General features: G+C 42.2%; 1 protein-coding gene across 2 annotated transcripts; it reads left to right on the forward strand.

The window, feature by feature from the left end:
- Nucleotides 1-208: 208 nt before the first annotated feature.
- On the forward strand, nt 209-14,241 carry LOC124256039 (lysosomal acid phosphatase-like). 2 transcript variants are annotated; one of them, XM_046689965.1, is made up of 11 exons: nt 209-491; nt 1,486-1,584; nt 1,673-1,759; nt 2,537-2,689; nt 3,022-3,117; nt 8,817-8,906; nt 10,205-10,325; nt 11,120-11,205; nt 13,243-13,435; nt 13,707-13,802; nt 14,102-14,241. In XM_046689965.1, exons 1-11 carry the CDS (start codon nt 396-398, stop codon nt 14,170-14,172), a joined length of 1,188 nt encoding a protein of 395 aa, XP_046545921.1. In that variant the 5' UTR covers nt 209-395; the 3' UTR covers nt 14,173-14,241. The 2 variants fall into 2 exon arrangements, with proteins under 2 accessions (XP_046545921.1, XP_046545922.1); XM_046689966.1 differs by lacking the exons at nt 209-491; nt 1,486-1,584; nt 1,673-1,759 and adding an exon at nt 2,078-2,149.
- Nucleotides 14,242-16,727: the final 2,486 nt, after the last annotated feature.

Consider the following 16,727-nt stretch of genomic DNA (forward strand, 5'->3'; position numbering starts at 1 on the left):
GGAAATGTAACGCTGTCTGGAAAGTTCAGACGACCTGAGCAGACCATCTGAAGCAGTATGTGACTTCATGACGTGAAGTGTAGCCTGTGGGGACGTGTGCAGTTTACGGTTGGCATCGCGTGCACTGGAGTCATACAGTGGCACAATACCTGGAAGTCAAAGTAATGATTAGTTGTACTGTGTAAGTCATGTGAACTGGACAGGAGAGTGAGTTGAGCAGCGTGCTGCACAGGAGCACCGTGTCGTCTTCACACGTGTTTACCAGATAAGCTTGACAGATACGGAGTGCTACAGTTAACCAATAGCGTCAGGCAAGGTGTAAGATAAGAGATTATATCCACCGGCCAGCAGGGAATGGTACCTCAGTGACTGAAGGCAGCCAGGCCGTCTGCGACATGAGACTGGATATGTTGACGATACTTACTGTAGTACTTGGATGTGCCTTGGCTGTGAGCCTCGCTGCTTCACCCACACTCAGGCTCGTCAATCTGGTGAGAAACATTTGCTTTTCCTCTGATGCTGGTAGTAGGCCATGGTCAACTTGGACTTCTAATTGGTTCCAACATGGCTGCCAGCATCCTTTGCACTGTTCAATACTCAACAATTGATATACATTGTGGTTTGTTCAGACTTGTTCTGACTTCGGATAATATCACAAGACCCTGTACAGGATGTTGACTGCAATAATGGGAACATTAGACCCTGTACAGGATGTTGACTGCAATAATGGGAACACTAGACCCTGTACAGGATGTTGACTGCAGTAATGGTAACACTAGACCCTGTACAGGATGTTGACTGCAGTAATGGTAACACTAGACCCTGTACAGGATGTTGACTGCAGTAATGGTAACACTAGACCCTGTACAGGATGTTGACTGCAGTAATGGTAACACTAGACCATGTACAGGATGTTGACTGCAGTAATGGTAACACTAGACCATGTACAGGATGTTGACTGAAGTAATGGTAAACTAGACCCTATGTTGACAGTAATGGTAACACTAGACCCTGTACAGGATGTTGACTGCAGTAATGGTAACACTAGACCATGTACAGGATGTTGACTGCAGTAATGGTAACACTAGACCCTGTACAGGATGTTGACTGCAGTAATGGTAACACTAGACCTTGTACAGGATGTTGACTGCAGTAATGGTAACACTAGACCCTGTACAGGATGTTGACTGCAGTAATGGTAACACTAGACCCTGTACAGGGTGTTGACTGCAGTAATGGTAACACTAGACCCTGTACAGGGTGTTGACTGCAGTAATGGTAACACTAGACCCTGTACAGGGTGTTGACTGCAGTAATGGTAACACTAGACCCTGTACAGGATGTTGACTGAAGTAATGGTAACACTAGACCCTGTACAGGATGTTGACTGCAGTAATGGTATACTGGACTTATAGCGGGCTGTTGATTGAAATTGAAAATGAAGAACAGGGTACACTTTGCCGCATTACAATTCTTTTACCCCAGGTATATCGACATGGTGATCGCAGCCCCTATCGGACATACCCCAACAACCTCAACTCCATCGACAAGAACTGGCCTCAGGGACTAGGATGGCTCACCACGGTACGTCACATGCCAAACATACCTTATCTCGCACAAGAGGCATACATTGCATCCTTGAAACGATATAATTGTATAAACTGGCTTTCAGGAAGGAATGAAACAGCACTACTCGCTTGGGAGGTTCATCCGTAGACGCTACACGGGATTTCTCAGTGACAAGTACCTGCACACAGAGGTAGGTGACACATGACAAGTACCTGCAAACAGAGGTGGGTGACACATGACAAGTACCTGCACACAGAGGTGGGTGACACATGACAAGTACCTGCACACAGAGGTGGGTGACACATGACAAGTACCTGCACACAGAGGTGGGTGACACGACAGGGGTGGGTGACACATGACACAGTGACCTGCACACAGAGGTGGGTGACACATGACAAGTGCACACAGAGGTGGGTGACACATGACAAGTACCTGCACACAGAGGTGGGTGACACATGACAAGTACCTGCACACAGAGGTGGGTGACACATGACAAGTACCTGCACACAGAGGTGGGTGACACATGACAAGTACCTGCACACAGAGGTGGGTGACACATGACAAGTACCTGCACACAGAGGTGGGTGACACATGACAAGTACCTGCACACAGAGGTGGGTGACACATGACAAGTACCTGCACACAGAGGTGGGTGACACATGACAAGTACCTGCACACAGAGGTGGGTGACACATGACAAGTACCTGCACACAGAGGTGGGTGACACATGACAGAGGTGGGTGACACATGACAAGTACCACACAGAGGTGGGTGACACATGACAAGTACCTGCACACAGAGGTGGGTGACACATGACAAGTACCTGCACACAGAGGTGGGTGACACATGACAAGTACCTGCATATACCTGCGCATAGCTGAACATTTACGTAACCAAGATGGGGGAGGTACCTTTCTTCTATAAATCCTTCTCCCCAGAGTAATCGAATCACCTGATGCCTTTTCAGATCCGCGTTGAGAGCTCCGACGTGGACCGGTGTCTGATGTCTGCCTACTCCAACCTGGCCGGTCTGTACCCTCCAAGTGGGGACCAAGTGTGGAACAGCAACATCCCCTGGCAGCCAATCCCCGTCCACACCAGACCAGAAGTGGAGGATAACGTAGATAACACTGTCACTTACACCATGTAAACTCATACACTAAATAACATGACAGTATGAAACAGACTTATAACCAGTGGAACATGACTGACTGACTGAATGAGTTTGGTTTTACGCCGCTTTTAGCAATATTCCTGCAACATGATGGCGGGGGACACCAGAAAAGGGCTTCACACATTGTACCCATGTGGGGATTCGATCCCGGGTCTAAAGCGTGACGAGCCAACGCTTTAACCACTAGGTCACCCCACCGCCCCAGTGGAACACGAGAAGTGACTCATAGACTATAATGTACTTCATAACACCAGCAGCCATTTATGTTTCAATTACAGATGCTGGCCATGCAGGAGCCCTGCAAGAAATACGACCAAATCGAAGCTGCAAACTTTGCGTCTAACCGCATAAAGCAGCTAATGGCAGGAAACCAGGTACACGCTTTCTCAGTACGGGTCCAAATAGTTCAAAGTTTCCACCACATTACATTGAGACGACTATCCTGTCTTAGGGAATAGGAAGGGGGTAAATATAGATATACGTCCTACTGTCAGTATTTAGAAGATTTATCTCCTCTCGGTCCCAAACATGAGAGTAAATATATGTCTGACTATCAGCATTGGGGAGAATTGAGTCTGACTAACAACACTGAGAAAACTTATCTTCTCAAGTGTCCTTAGGGGAAAATATATGTCTGACTATCAGCATTGAGACATATCATCATCTCTCGGTCCTTAGGGGAGAATATATGTCTGACTATCAGCATTGAGACATATCATCATCTCTCGTGTCCTTAGGGGAGAATATATGTCTGACTATCAGCATTGAGACATATTATCATCTCTCGGGTTCTAAGGGGAGAATATATGTCTGACTATCAGCATTGAGACATATCATCATCTCTCGGGTTCTAAGGGGAGAATATATGTCTGACTATCAGCATTGAGACATATCATCATCTCTCGGGTTCTAAGGGGAGAATATATGTCTGACTATCAGCATTGAGACATATCATCATCTCTCGGGTTCTAAGAGGAGAATATATGTCTGACTATCAGCATTGAGACATATCATCATCTCTCGTGTCCTTAGGGGAGAATATATGTCTGACTATCAGCATTGAGACATATCATCATCTCTCGTGTCCTTAGGGGAGAATATATGTCTGACTATCAGCCATGACACATATCATCATCTCTCGTGTCCTTAGGGGAGAATATATGTCTGACTATCAGCATTGAGACATATCATCATCTCTCGTGTCCTTAGGGGAGAATATATGTCTGACTATCAGCATTGAGACATATCATCATCTCTCGTGTCCTTAGGGGAGAATATATGTCTGACTATCAGCATTGAGACATATCATCATCTCTCGTGTCCTTAGGGGAGAATATATGTCTGACTATCAACATTGAGACATATCATCATGTCTCGGTCCTTAGGGGAGAATATATATCTGACTATCAACATTGAGACATATCATCATGTCTCGGTCCTTAGGGGAGAATATATGTCTGACTATCAGCATTGAGACATATCATCATGTCTCGGTCCTTAGGGGAGAATATATATCTGACTATCAGCATTGAGACATATCATCATCTCTCGTGTCCTTAGGGGAGAATATATGTCTGACTATCAGCATTGAGACATATCATCATCTCTCGGGTTCTAAGAGGAGAATATATGTCTGACTATCAGCATTGAGACATATCATCATCTCTCGTGTCCTTAGGGGAGAATATATGTCTGACTATCAACATTGAGACATATCATCATCTCTCGTGTCCTTAGGGGAGAATATATATCTGACTATCAGCATTGAGACATATCATCATCTCTCGTGTCCTTAGGGGAGAATATATGTCTGACTATCAGCATTGAGACATATCATCATCTCTCGTGTCCTTAGGGGAGAATATATGTCTGACTATCAGCATTGAGACATATCATCATCTCTCGTGTCCTTAGGGGAGAATATATGTCTGACTATCAACATTGAGACATATCATCATCTCTCGTGTCCTTAGGGGAGAATATATATCTGACTATCAGCATTGAGACATATCATCATCTCTCGTGTCCTTAGGGGAGAATATATGTCTGACTATCTGCATTGAGACATATCATCATCTCTCGTGTCCTTAGGGGAGAATATATGTCTGACTATCAGCATTGAGACATATCATCATCTCTCGGGTTCTAAGAGGAGAATATATGTCTGACTATCAGCATTGAGACATATTATCATCTCTCGTGTCCTTAGGGGAGAATATATGTCTGACTATCAGCATTGAGACATATCATCATCTCTCGTGTCCTTAGGGGAGAATATATGTCTGACTATCTGCATTGAGACATATCATCATCTCTCGTGTCCTTAGGGGAGAATATATGTCTGACTATCAGCATTGAGACATATCATCATCTCTAGTGTCCTTAGGGGAGAATATATGTCTGACTATCAGCATTGAGACATATCATCATCTCTCGTGTCCTTAGGGGAGAATATATGTCTGACTATCAGCATTGAGACATATCATCATCTCTCGTGTCCTTAGGGGAGAATATATGTCTGACTATCAGCATTGAGACATATCATCATCTCTCGGTCCTTAGGGGAGAATATATGTCTGACTATCAGCATTGAGACATATCATCATCTCTCGTGTCCTTAGGGGAGAATATATGTCTGACTATCAGCATTGAGACATATCATCATCTCTCGGGTTCTAAGAGGAGAATATATGTCTGACTATCAGCATTGAGACATATTATCATCTCTCATGTCCTTAGGGGAGAATATATGTCTGACTATCAGCATTGAGACATATCATCATCTCTCGGGTTCTAAGAGGAGAATATATGTCTGACTATCAGCATTGAGACATATTATCATCTCTCGTGTCCTTAGGGGAGAATATATGTCTGACTATCAGCATTGAGACATATCATCATCTCTCGTGTCCTTAGGGGAGAATATATGTCTGACTATCAGCATTGAGACATATCATCATCTCTCGTGTCCTTAGGGAGAATATATGTCTGACTATCAGCATTGAGACATATCATCATCTCTCGGTCCTTAGGGAGAATATATGTCTGACTATCAGCATTGAGACATATCATCATCTCGGTCCTTAGGGAGAATATATGTCTGACTATCAGCATTGAGACATATCATCATCTCTCGGGTTCTAAGGGAGAATATATGTCTGACTATCAGCATTGAGACATATCATCATCTCTCGGGTTCTAAGAGGAGAATATATGTCTGACTATCAGCATTGAGACATATCATCATCTCTCGTGTCCTTAGGGGAGAATATATGTCTGACTATCAGCATTGAGACATATCATCATCTCTCGTGTCCTAGGGGAGAATATATGTCTGACTATCTGCATTGAGACATATCATCATCTCTCGTGTCCTTAGGGAGAATATATGTCTGACTATCAGCATTGAGACATATCATCATCTCTCGGTCCTTAGGGGAGAATATATGTCTGACTATCAGCATTGAGACATATCATCATCTCTCGTGTCCTTAGGGGAGAATATATGTCTGACTATCAGCATTGAGACATATCATCATCTCTCGTGTCCTTAGGGGAGAATATATGTCTGACTATCTGCATTGAGACATATCATCATCTCTCGTGTCCTTAGGGAGAATATATGTCTGACTATCAGCATTGAGACATATCATCATCTCTCGGTCCTTAGGGGAGAATATATGTCTGACTATCAGCATTGAGACATATCATCATCTCTCGTGTCCTTAGGGGAGAATATATGTCTGACTATCAGCATTGAGACATATCATCATCTCTCGGGTTCTAAGGGGAGAATATATGTCTGACTATCAGCATTGAGACATATCATCATCTCTCGTGTCCTTAGGGGAGAATATATGTCTGACTATCAGCATTGAGACATATCATCATCTCTCGGGTTCTAAGGGGAGAATATATGTCTGACTATCAGCATTGAGACATATCATCATCTCTCGGGTTCTAAGGGGAGAATATATGTCTGACTATCAGCATTGAGACATATCATCATCTCTCGTGTCCTTAGGGGAGAATATATGTCTGACTATCAGCATTGAGACATATCATCATCTCTCGTGTCCTTAGGGGAGAATATATGTCTGACTATCAGCATTGAGACATATCATCATCTCTAGTGTCCTTAGGGGAGAATATATGTCTGACTATCAGCATTGAGACATATCATCATCTCTCGGTCCTTAGGGGAGAATATATGTCTGACTATCAGCATTGAGACATATCATCATCTCTCGGTCCTTAGGGGAGAATATATGTCTGACTATCAGCATTGAGACATATCTTCATCTCTCGGGTTCTAAGAGGAGAATATATGTCTGACTATCAGCATTGAGACATATCATCATCTCTCGGGTTCTAAGAGGAGAATATATGTCTGACTATCAGCATTGAGACATATCATCATCTCTCGTGTCCTTAGGGGAGAATATATGTCTGACTATCAGCATTGAGACATATCATCATCTCTCTCGTGTCCTTAGGAGAATATATGTCTGACTATCAGCATTGAGACATATCATCATCTCTCGGGTTCTAAGAGGAGAATATATGTCTGACTATCAGCATTGAGACATATCATCATCTCTCGGGTTCTAAGAGGAGAATATATGTCTGACTATCAGCATTGAGACATATCATCATCTCTCGTGTCCTTAGGGGAGAATATATGTCTGACTATCAGCATTGAGACATATCATCATCTCTCGTGTCCTTAGGGGAGAATATATGTCTGACTATCTGCATTGAGACATATCATCATCTCTCGTGTCCTTAGGGGAGAATATATGTCTGACTATCAGCATTGAGACATATCATCATCTCTCGGTCCTTAGGGGAGAATATATGTCTGACTATCAGCATTGAGACATATCATCATCTCTCGGTCCTTAGGGGAGAATATATGTCTGACTATCAGCATTGAGACATATCATCATCTCTCGTGTCCTTAGGGGAGAATATATGTCTGACTATCAGCATTGAGACATATCATCATCTCTCGGTCCTTAGGGGAGAATATATGTCTGACTATCTGCATTGAGACATATCATCATCTCTCGTGTCCTTACGGGAGAATATATGTCTGACTATCAGCATTGAGACATATCATCATCTCTCGTGTCCTTAGGGGAGAATATATGTCTGACTATCAGCATTGAGACATATCATCATCTCTCGTGTCCTTAGGGGAGAATATATGTCTGACTATCAGCATTGAGACATATCATCATCTCTCGGGTTCTAAGGGAGAATATATGTCTGACTATCAGCATTGAGACATCATCATCATCTCGGGTTCTAAGGGGAGAATATATGTCTGACAATCAGCATTGAGACATATCATCATCTCTCGTGTCCTTAGGGGAGAATATATGTCTGACTATCAGCATTGAGACATATCATCATCTCTCGGGTTCTAAGGGGAGAATATATGTCTGACTATCAGCATTGAGACATATCATCATCTCTCGGGTTCTAAGGGGAGAATATATGTCTGACTATCAGCATTGAGACATATCATCATCTCTCGTGTCCTTAGGGGAGAATATATGTCTGACTATCAGCATTGAGACATATCATCATCTCTCGTGTCCTTAGGGGAGAATATATGTCTGACTATCAGCATTGAGACATATCATCATCTCTAGTGTCCTTAGGGGAATATATATCTGACTATCAGCATTGAGACATATCATCATCTCTCGGTCCTTAGGGGAGAATATATGTCTGACTATCAGCATTGAGACATATCATCATCTCTCGTGTCCTTAGGGGAGAATATATGTCTGACTATCAGCATTGAGACATATCATCGTCTTTCGTGTCCTTAGGGGAGAATATATGTCTGACTATCAGCATTGAGACATATCATCATCTCTCGGGTTCTAAGAGGAGAATATATGTCTGACTATCAGCATTGAGACATATCATCATCTCTCGGGTTCTAAGAGGAGAATAAATAGATGTATGACTATCAACGTTGAGACGAATTATGTTTTCTTGGGGTCTAACAATAGAGTATACATTTGAATTAAGTGCATATATTTCTTTCTTGTTTCAGGAATTCTTGCAGTTACTTAGCAGAGAAACAGGTTTCAAACCATTCAATGTGCGTGACATATTGCCTGTAGCAGACACACTGTATTGCGAGGTAGGCCACACATTTCTGCAAATAGCGGACACCCTTCATTGTGAGATAGGTGACAGTGCATGACGTTCTGCAAATAGCGGACACCCTTCATTGTGAGATAGGTCACAGTGCATGACGTTCTGCAAATAGTGGACACCCTTCATTGTGAGATTGGTCACAGTGCATGGCGTTCTGCAAATAGCGGACACCCTTCATTGTGAGATAGGTCACAGTGCATGACGTTCTGCAAATAGCGGACACCCTTCATTGTGAGATTGGTCACAGTGCATGACGTTCTGCAAATAGCGGACACCCTTCATTGTGAGATAGGTCACAGTGCATGGCGTTCTGTAAATAGTGGACACACTTCATTGTGAGATTGGTCACAGTGCATGACGTTCTACAAATAGTGGACACACTTCATTGTGAGATTGGTCACAGTGCATGACGTTCTGCAAATAGCGGACACCCTTCATTGTGAGATTGGTCACAGTGCATGACGTTCTGCAAATAGCGGACACCCTTCATTGTGAGATTGGTCACAGTGCATGGCGTTCTGTAAATAGTGGACACACTTCATTGTGAGATTGGTCACAGTGCATGGCGTTCTACGAATAGTGGACTGGTCACAGTGCATGACGTTCTGCTAAAAGCGGACACACTTCATTGTGAGATGGGTCACAGTGCATGGCGTTCTGCTAAAAGCGGACACACTTCATTGTGAGATAGGTGACAGTGCATGGCGTTCTGCTACAAGCGGACACACTTCATTGTGAGATTGTTGACAGTGCATGGCGTTCTGCTAAAAGCGGACATACTTCATTGTGAGATTGGTCGCAGTGCATGACGTTTTGTAAATAGTGGACACACTTCATTGTGAGATTGGTCAAAGTGCATGAACCTCTACGAATATTGGACACCCTTCATTGTGAGATTGGCCACAGTGCATGGCGTTCTGTAAATAGTGGACACACCTCATTGTGAGATTGGTCACAGTGCATGGCGTTCTGCTAAAAGCGGACATACTTCATTGTGAGATTGGTCACAGTGCATGACGTTCTGTAAATAGCGGACATACTTCATTGTGAGATTGGTCAAAGTGCAGGACGTTTTGTAAATAGTGGACACCCTTCATTGTGAGATTGATCCCAGTGCATGACGTTCTGCAAATAGGAGACACACTTTATCTAAAAAAACATATCGGGATTTCAGTACAATATTTTTGTCATATTTCATATCTGTTTGTACATTTTGTATGACCGTTGACGTATCTGTAATGCTATACCATCTGTCGAAATGATATTAATATTGTATTTCAGAAAGTTCACAATATTACTTGGCCAGCATGGGTTAATGATACCATCTACGCTAAAGCCAGAGACCTCGAACAAATTGGCTTCGATCTTCTGTTCCATGACAACGTGGGTCGTTTGAAAGGAGGTGATGATTAGTTTTGATTCGGACTGCATGTTCTTGGCACACGAGTCAGCAAAGATAGTTAGTTAGTTAGTCTGCAGCAAATTGAACAAGCCCTACTTGAGGATGGCAGAATATCTCAAATGCAACCATCTCGCGCTTGACATATTTAATGAGACGGCGGGTGCAAAGGTGCATTAATGCTTATGGCGGTCATGCAGGATATTGACATTGTTTTGTTTATCGAATACATTGTTTAAACTAATTTTAATGAATTTTAGAACATTTTTGGAAATATGTAAAGTGACCCCCCGCTGCATCAATTTGCCGCACACTGTAAGTTATTTTTTAGGTTTACTTCCAACTGCTTGTATTCCTTCCTGTACTCACCAATTTACATACCGACCCGACCCGTGAAGGTCCTGGTATGAATTGGTCTTAGGTAAAAAAAACCCAAGCTTGTAAAGGGCGACCCTTGGATCTAGTGGTCAGGCCAGCTGACTCAGTGTCTTGACTGACATGGTACATCGTCGTGCTCTATGACGTTGTTCATTACATTGTCTGGTCCAGACTCGATTATGTACAGACCGCCGCCATATAGCTGGAATATTGCTTATGCATGACTTGTTGAGGTGACGGAAACTGCCCATCCTGTAGGTCAAGACTACCCCTTCTGGTAGTGTGTTTGGGAATGCTGAATGGCTATGTTTGTTTAGCATGAGATTTTTATCTTCCCGCTCTCTCATACCATTTCTGGAGATATGCCACGTGAAGTCATCCATCTAGTCCTAGACCTGACAGGATCTTTGTGCTTGCAGGTCCTCTAGTGAAGAAGTGGATAGACCTGGCTCAACAGAAAGTCGCGACTAAGACCATCTCCACCAAGATGAATGTGTTCTCTGCTGTAAGTAGACCCAGGTAGTTTGTAAACTAAGTTCTTCTGGGATGTTTGGCCGTTAAAGTGTGTAGCATTCTTGTGTAGTCAGTTGTAGCATGGACTGCAGTCTGCAGTCTGTTTAGCAGGACTGCAGTCTTGATATATTAGTGTAGTAGTAGCTGTAGCAGGACTGCAGTCTTGGGTTGTAGTAGTTGTAGCAGGACTGTTGTAGCAGGACTGCAGTCTTGATAAGGGTTGTAGTAGTTGTAGTAGTTGTAGCAGGACTGCAGTCTTGATAAGGGTTAACCCGCGGAGAGTCTGTTTCGGTAGTGGTTGTAATGTGATATATTCGTTCCTTGTTCCTCGGCAACTTTGGATAATCATATATATCAGAGTCAGGTTAACCAGTATCTCGGGGAAGTTCTACTTTAAGTCCAGTGAACAACCAGATGGAAATGAAACTTAATGCTTCTTTTTAAAAGTCTCGGTTTCATACTCACATTTAAATAGGTAACTCATACTCACATTTAAATAGAGTAACACAGAGCCACATAATTACACAAATACATAACGATCCATACATTTAACCAAAACTATACATTGGCACACAGGGTACCAGTCGATTTGCTCCAGCTACAAACTGCCCCGGATTTTGAGTGAAATTGTCCGCGTGTTGGTCAAATTAATGCTTTTTTAAAAGTCTCGGTTTTATACTCACATTTAAATAGAGCAACACAGAGCCAGATAATTACACAAATACATAACGATCCATACATTTAACCCATACTTTACATTGGCACACAGGGTACCAGTCGATTTGCTCCAGCTACAAACTGCCCCGGATTTTTGGTCAAATTGTCCGCGTGTTGGTCAAATTTATGTTTCTTTTTAAAAGTCTCGGTTTCATACACACATTTAAATAGAGTAACACAGAGCCAGATAATTACACAAATACATAACGATCCATACATTTAACCAATACTATACATTGGCACACAGGGTACCAGTCGATTTGCTCCAGCTACAAACTGCCCCGGATTTTTGGTCAAATTGTCCGCGTGTTGGTCAAATTAATGCTTCTTTTTAAAAGTCTCGGTTTCATACACACATTTAAATAGAGTAACACAGAGCCACATAATTACACAAATACATAACGATCCATACATTTAACCAATACTATACATTGGCACACAGGGTACCAGTCGATTTGCTCCAGCTACAAATTGCCCCGGATTTTTGGTCAAATTGTCCGCGTGTTGGTCAAATTAATACTTCTTTTTAAAAGTCTCGGTTTCATACACACATTTAAATAGAGTAACACAGAGCCACATAATTACACAAATACATAACGATCCATACATTTAACCAAAACTATACATTGGCACACAGGGTACCAGACGATTTGCTCCAGCTACAAATTGCCCCGGATTTTTGGTCAAATTGTCCGCGTGTTGGTCAAATTAATGCTTCTTTTTAAAAGTCTCGGTTTCATACACACATTTAAATAGAGTAACACAGAACCGGATAATTACACAAATACATAACGATCCATACATTTAACCAATACTATACATTGGCACACAGGGTACCAGTCGATTTGCTCCATCTACAAATTGCCCCGGATTTTTGGTCAAATTGTCCGTGTGTTGGTCAAATTGCTCTGTGGGCACAGTACAAAGGAGGAGGAATTTTCAGTTCAACAGCATCTTTCAAAAGTGGACCATCTCCTCACACGGAAGAAAATCAAAAATGAAAGAAAGACTAATGTGACTTGATGTATTGCTAAGCAAAAATTCGTTTAAATAGATACATTTATCAGAAATATTACTTCCTAATAACTTTTATATGAAGAAAATAGTATCAAAGTTGACGAAAACTATGAATTTATGGCATATATTTAATCAGTTGTGCACGGGCATGAATGTGATAAACTTCGAAACATATTCAGGGTCATGGCCTTTGACGGTTCAGTTGCAATGTCTGGCAGAAATGGTGTCTTTATGCCATTCATTACAGTATACTATCTATTGTAGTTGTATGTTAATATGTCACCTTCTTGCTTAGCATGACTCCACCGTAGTGTCGGTACTGAGTGCGTTGAAGCTCTACAATAACCTGATCCCACCCTACACCTCAACATTGTTCATGGAGCTGCATGAAGCCACGTCTGGAGTCTTCCACGTGGAGCTGTACTACAGGAATGTGTCCTCCACAGACCCTAACGATGACACACAGCCTCATCAACTCACGATACCAGGTGGGACTCACTATGTCTTTGTACGAACAACACATCTATTTTCTATAATAGTAATACATCTCATCCCTGTACCAATAACACCCCTTGCCCCAACACGAATAACAAATTTCACCCTTGTACCAATAAAAACCTCTTGCAACAGATCTCAGGCTTAAATAACCTCTCTTGGCACTGCACACATAGCACATCTTGTCCATGTAAAATAACACTTGTAGTCTCTGTATCAATAACATGTAGTCTCTGTACAACGTGTTCATGGATTTCTGTCTAGGTTGTTCGTCCCAGTGCCCGCTGACCAACTTTGTGTCTCTCACCAAAGACATGGTTCCCACAGACTGGGATGCTGAGTGTGCTGCCTCCAACACAGGTAAACAGGGGCCTCTGTAACCCCACCATCAAGTCGTGCGTCTCAGACACCAACTGCGCTGGTACCTCCTACAGCATTCTAAAGATGGTGTTCTTACAATGCCATCTCCAAACTGTCATGAACTGCTGGATCACTGGTCTAAATGCACATTCTTTAAATAACTCCTTTGGCTCCAATTCATTCATAGGTACCTGAAAATAGTCCAGCCAAGAGCCCTCTATTATTCTTCATGGCAATAATGAAATACATACGTGTCCTGTTCTGGGTTTTGCCTCAAATTCACATGCTGTATATTGTAGGTACAATCGTCGGGAAGCGTGGGCAGCGTGCAAGTCCAGTCCTCAAAGTTCTCTATCCATCCTTCAAATAAAGATCTTTCCAACTTACACCAACTGTACTTCAGATACACATTAAACATAGATACCGATCATTAAGGTGATCACTTGTTCCTCCTCTTGATCAATGAAATCATGACAAACGCAACAGTTTTAACATTCACATGGTTTAATGTTATGCTAACTAGTATCTACTGGTAACATATACCGTGTGTCAATACTAGTATATAATTGGGAAATCAGTCGCTCAATATGTTTTTAAAAACATTTATGTTCAGCTCCCTTGGTACAACAGTGTCAACCTTGCAGGGATCATGGTTGATCATAAGGCCTAAAAGAAACTTCAAATTTCTTATGGTCATATCACCTGAACATCTTTATATTTGAGATTACACTGTCTTAGTAAAAGTACAGATTTATGTACTTTTGGGTTAAAAAACACAGATAATGATGACAATCATAGATATGTTAATGGCATGAAAAATTCAGTGTTGACAGTACTTCAACTGAATGAAAATGGAAACCATAGTAACTATGAGCCTAAAATATTGCATAATTGGGTGTAAATGACTCTTAATGATATTTCATGAAGATACTCTAAATCCTTAAACTCAGGAGCAAGTACAGCCAGCCTCCAACCTTCTTCTCTTTACCTCAGAATTTTAAAATTAATTTCAAGGCGTATACTTTCCAACATTTCACTTAACCTGGGTTCCAGTGTGTCCCATGTGACGAATCCCAAAATGTCTTGTGTCCCACAGTGCAATAAGGAACAATTAATAGACATCCTCAAACATGTCTTTCTTCATGGTAGTATTCAGTACTTGATTCCCCCATGCTCTACAGAGACATCTTGCTAGAGCAGGACTATCTCTGATGGAAACAGGTACTTTGTAAATCAAGTCTTGTGCATTAATATTTCTTACCCTTCCTTTGAGCAGGTTTATTAGGCTTTGTTTCATGTACTGCTAATATCTGCTATATATAGGCAAATGTAGGCTGAAAGGTTACTACAGATTGTCCTGCTGAAAGTCAGTTAACAAACCAGTGCAGTACTACTCTGTTTTACTTCCAGTACTGGTAACATTGTTAACTGTGTTACTTTTATCCGGTTGTTCAAGGGTTAGTAGGGCAGTCCAGTGCTAATTGCATTGGCTCAGGACAAAGCTTTTCTGTTTGTTTTCCCACAAGGACATTGAGCACCACTAGATACACCACTTACATCTTACTCGCTTACTCTGGACTAGCTCACAGAGCTTCAACAAAGACGTAATGACACTTGAAGCACAATAACTACTTTGTGCCAAGGCCCTCATAGCACACCAGGTTTTGTTATCTTTAAGTGATATCAGCACTATTTGAACACCGGAGAGTGTATCTGAAACTGACCAGTCCTTTTCTTTAATAAAGTTCATCAGAACATCTCATCTCCAAACTGAAAACCATGGTAGGGAAAAACTGACAAGTCTGTTGTACAAGCTCTACTCATCTGTGATGGCTCACACTGATGGCAGGGCGTAGTTGACATGTCTGTATGCACTACTCGTTTGTGACAACTCAAACTGGTCTGAGGACGTAACTGACATAACCACTGTACAAGCTCTACTCGTCTGTGATGGCTCACACTGATGGAAGGGTGTAGTTGACATGTTTGTATGCACTACTCGTTTGTGACAACTCAAACTGGTCTGAGGACGTAACTGACATAACCACTGTACAAGCTTTACTCGTCTGTGATGGCTCACACTGATGGCAGGGTGTAGTTGACATGTTTGTATGCACTACTCGTTTGTGACAACTCAAACTGGTCTGAGGACGTAACTGACATAACCACTGTACAAGCTCTACTCGTCTGTGATGGCTCACACTGATGGCAGGGTGTAGTTGACATGTCTGTATGCACTACTCGTTTGTGACAACTCAAACGGGTCTGAGGACGTAACTGACAAGTCTGTTGTACAAGCTCTACTCGTCTGTGATGGCTCAAACCGATGACAGGGCGTAGTTGACATGTCTGTATGCACTACTCGTTTGTGACAACTCAAACGGGTCTGAGGACGTAACTGACAAGTCTGTTGTACAAGCTCTACTCGTCTGTGATGGCTCAAACCGATGACAGGGCGTAGTTGACATGTCTGTATGCACTACTCGTTTGTGACAACTCAAACTGGTCTGAGGACGTAACTGACAAGTCTGTTGTACAAGCTCTACTCGTCTGTGATGGCTCAAACCGATGGCAGGGCGTAGTTGACATGTCTGTATGCACTACTCGTTTGTGACAACTCAAACTGGTCTGAGGACGTAACTGACAAGTCTGTTGTACAAGCTCTACTCGTCTGTGATGGCTCACACTGATGGCAGGGCGTAGTTGACATGTCTGTTGTACCGGTACATGCTATACTTGTCTGGCTCAAACTGGTCTGAGGATGTACCGGGCATGACCATTGTCAAACACTGGTCTGGTAAAGGTTTTACTGATCTGTGACAACTGAAGCTGTACAAACAAAAAAGATTTTGGGAGGGCAACATGACATTTTAAATATCATATTTTTAATCTTTGCATAGAAACATTTTACATTCAAAATATATT

Source organism: Haliotis rubra, unplaced genomic scaffold (genome assembly GCF_003918875.1).
Source record: "Haliotis rubra isolate DU_JTF1 unplaced genomic scaffold, ASM391887v1 Scf615, whole genome shotgun sequence".
In the NCBI taxonomy this organism is placed as follows: domain Eukaryota; kingdom Metazoa; phylum Mollusca; class Gastropoda; order Lepetellida; family Haliotidae; genus Haliotis; species Haliotis rubra.